The sequence below is a fragment of the Alligator sinensis genome, unplaced genomic scaffold (assembly GCF_000455745.1).
Source record: "Alligator sinensis unplaced genomic scaffold, ASM45574v1 scaffold2194_1, whole genome shotgun sequence".
Classification (NCBI taxonomy): domain Eukaryota; kingdom Metazoa; phylum Chordata; order Crocodylia; family Alligatoridae; genus Alligator; species Alligator sinensis.
In genome coordinates, this window is record NW_005843266.1 from 30,999 (window position 1) to 34,293 (window position 3,295).

Consider the following 3,295-nt stretch of genomic DNA (forward strand, 5'->3'; position numbering starts at 1 on the left):
GGCCCCGCGCCGCCCGCCGCGCCCTCGCCGCTGCTCTTCCGCAGCCACAGCGAGCGGCGCCCGGCCACGCCGCCCGACATCAAGTACATCTCGCCCAAGCACCGGCTCATCAAGATCGACAGCGCCGGCGACGCCGCGCCCGCCTGCAAGGGCGCCTGGAGCCCTCCTGCCGCCGCCGCCAAAAAGCTCAACAAGTGCCCGGAGCCGCCCGAGGGCGCCGTGCCCTGCGCCAAGAAGGAGAAGGTGAGGCCCTGCCGGCCCCCCCTGTTCTCAGCCGCCCTCCGGGGTTGGCACCGGGGTCATTTAGCCTGCGGGGGGGTGGTGACGGCAGCCTTCAACTACCCGAAGGGGGCTTGCAAAGAGGATGGACCTGGACTGATGACAGGACAAGCTGCACAGCAGCGGTCTCAAGTTGAGGCAAGGGAGGGTTAGGTTGGAGAAAACTTTGTCATTAGGGGGGCGGTGAAGCGCTGGAACGGGTTACTTAGAGCGGTTGTCAAGCCTCTGTCCTCAGAGGTTTTGAAGACCCGGGTAGGAAAAGCTTTGGCTAGAAGGATCTAGCTGGGGACGGTCCTGCTTTGAGCTGCGTGGCCGTGGAAGCGCACCTGGCTGCGCACAGTTTAGAGGGAGGTTGGACTAGATGTGGCCTCCTGAGGTCCCTCCTAATCCTCACGTTCTGTGATTCCCTGGTTCTGAGGTGGTGGGAGGGGGCAAGGGGGCCTGGCCCTGAGGTCTTGACTTTGCTGCGTCCCCCTGAGGACAGGCAGCTCAGTGGGGCCAGAGTGGAAGTTGGGCATGGGGGGGAATCCACCTGCTGCTGGGAGATGCATCTGTTGCAGACAGCATTCAGGGGAAGCAGGCGGGTGGTGCGTTTGCAGCATCTGTGGCCAGAGTTGTGACCCTTTTTGCATACAGCATTTCCCCCCTTGCACAGAAGGTCTCTCTCCAGGTCTCTTCTGGCCAAATCAAAGAACAAGGCATGATGCCATCCTGTGTCAGAAGGGGGAAGAGAAAGGGATGATGATGAGAGAGAGGCTTCCAGTTCAGCAAGAGTGGGTTTGGAGCAGGGGTGGGGGACGTATTTAATCTCTCAAGTATTGTGCTGCTGCAGGATATAAGCTATGTAGGAAAAAGCCTGTCATGGGCTAAATAGTATAATAAACAGGTATCGGTAACATATCCACTGCTGCTCCAACTTGGTTCTGGCACGCATGTTTTGGGTGCTAATGTCCAAGGCTCTGGGAACACCAGGGCATACTACAGTCTGCGCCGTTACTCTGCATGTCATTGTTTAGGATAGAGAATGGGCAAAGTTTTCCATAGTTTCTGTTTTGACCTGCGTTTTTCCACCCAGTTCCTTATTTTGCTTTCTGACATGCCGACTGGCTCATGTGCAAGAGACGTTTAGGTCTTGGTTATTTGCATTCTTTCTGTGTGTGGTCACTGGAAATAATTTTGTGATTTTTCAATCATGAACGCCTACACCATAACTTGTTTGACAGATGTGCTTTATGGGGAAAGTGGTAGCCATCGATGCTTGCTTCTACTTATGTACTTGTCTCTTGCAGACAGCTGAATTGAGTAAATTACAAAAGGGTAGACTTTGAGGCACGTGGTAATAAGACTGCTTTAGAAATTGCTTACTGGAAAATTGCATGGAGTATTTGATAAGAACACGGCCATACGCCTCCGTAAAACTGAACTGAGACTGATTTGTGGTGGGAAATCTGGAATATAAGCACACACAGTTTAGATCACTGCTTCTCAAGCAGGGTGCTGTGGCACCCTGCAGTGCCAGGAGATCCTTCGAAGGGTGCTGCGGGGTGCCACGCGATATTAGCCCTATTAAATGTGCAACACCTACTCCTGATTCACAAGATAAACCCGAGGATTTCAAATAAGAATCCGTAGCGTCAAAAACATTGCTGTGTCATTTTTTCTGTAGTCAAGAAAAATGAAGGAAAATAAGACCTGGCATTTTCTAAGGGTCTAGATCAGTGGTTCTCAGCCTTTACAGATTCAAGGCACCCCTTGGAAAATGCCAGCTCTTATTTTTCTGTAGTAAAAAAAATGGATGAGATGAGAATTAATGAAGCCATTTTTCTGTTGCAAAGAACTCAGAAGGATGACAGTAGGTCACAGTGGTTTGTAACATTATGAATTCCTATTTGAAAAATCTTGTGAATCATGTTTGCACGTCCAACAGTGCTAATATTGCATGGCACACCGCAGCACCCTTGAAAGAATCTCAGAGAACCCCGTGTGTTATAGCACTCTTGTTGAGAATTACCGGTCTAGACATTACTCTACCTATTAGGTTAACTCCTGATTAGAGGTGCACTGATATATCTGTGCCATATTGGATTGGCACCAATAAAAGGGAAATTAATATTATAGGCCAGCAGCTTTTTTTGGCTGGTGTAGCCGATTAATGTCACTGATAAATGCTGCGTGTATCGCAGCGTGCATGAGGCCAGGAATGCAGCTGGGCAGCATGGAGAGCAGCATCCGGCCAGTAAGACTGAGGGTGAAGGGGCATCGGGAGTGGGGGCAGATTGAGGCCCCTTGGTGAAGGAGGAAGTGGGGCAGGGGCTGGGGCAGGCACTGCCCAGCCTGGGCAGTGAATGCAACCCTGGGGTCAGGAGTGGGACAGCTCATTTGAGGGGTGGGGGGGGTAGCTCCCCACTACTGTGCACACCCCTGGGGGAGGCATGGGGGGGCATGTCCCCCCCTAGATTTGTGTGCGGGGCAGAGGCAGGCTGTGGGCTTGGGGCCAGGGGCTTCACTGGCTTCTTGGCGGGGGGGTTGGGCTCAGCTGGCACTGGGAGGGGTGGATACAGGGGTGTTACGGGGAATCTGGGGGTGGCCATAGCCTCCCAAGCCCTCCCTAGCGCCTCCCCTGCTCAAGCCATTTCACTCTGCTGCCTTTCCCTTAGGAGCCCTGCCATGGCTGCCTGCTCCCTACCTGCTCCTCCCTAGGGAAAGGTAGCAGAGCTGAGTGCCCTGAGCAGGTGCAGTGCTAGGGGGGCTTGAAAAGCTATGGCAACTCCAAAATTCCCCATAGCTTCCCCCCATAGCCACCTCTCTCAGCCCCCTGCCCCCTCCCCCCATCTCAGCTGCTCCGGGTGGCTGAAAGAGTTCAGCGCCCCCGCGCACTGGGAAGAAGCCATCACAGCCCCTGGCCCTGAGCCCTGCAGCGGGCAGCCCACCTCTGCCCCAAGCACAAATCTAGGGGGGCACATGCTCCCCATGCCTGCCCCGTGGGTGCACGCAGCAGCAAGGAGCTATGTCTCCT

General features: G+C 54.2%; 1 protein-coding gene across 1 annotated transcript in view; it reads left to right on the forward strand.

Moving 5' to 3' along the window:
* Window positions 1-6: 6 nt before the first annotated feature.
* SHB (SH2 domain containing adaptor protein B) overlaps window positions 7-3,295 on the forward strand; it is a gene marked incomplete at its 5' end in the record, with an annotated part of 164,999 nt that continues 161,710 nt past the window's right edge. The window contains one exon of the mRNA XM_006038150.3: window positions 7-243. Coding sequence (XP_006038212.3) covers window positions 7-243 — 237 coding nt within the window. The remainder of the gene's footprint in view (window positions 244-3,295) is intronic.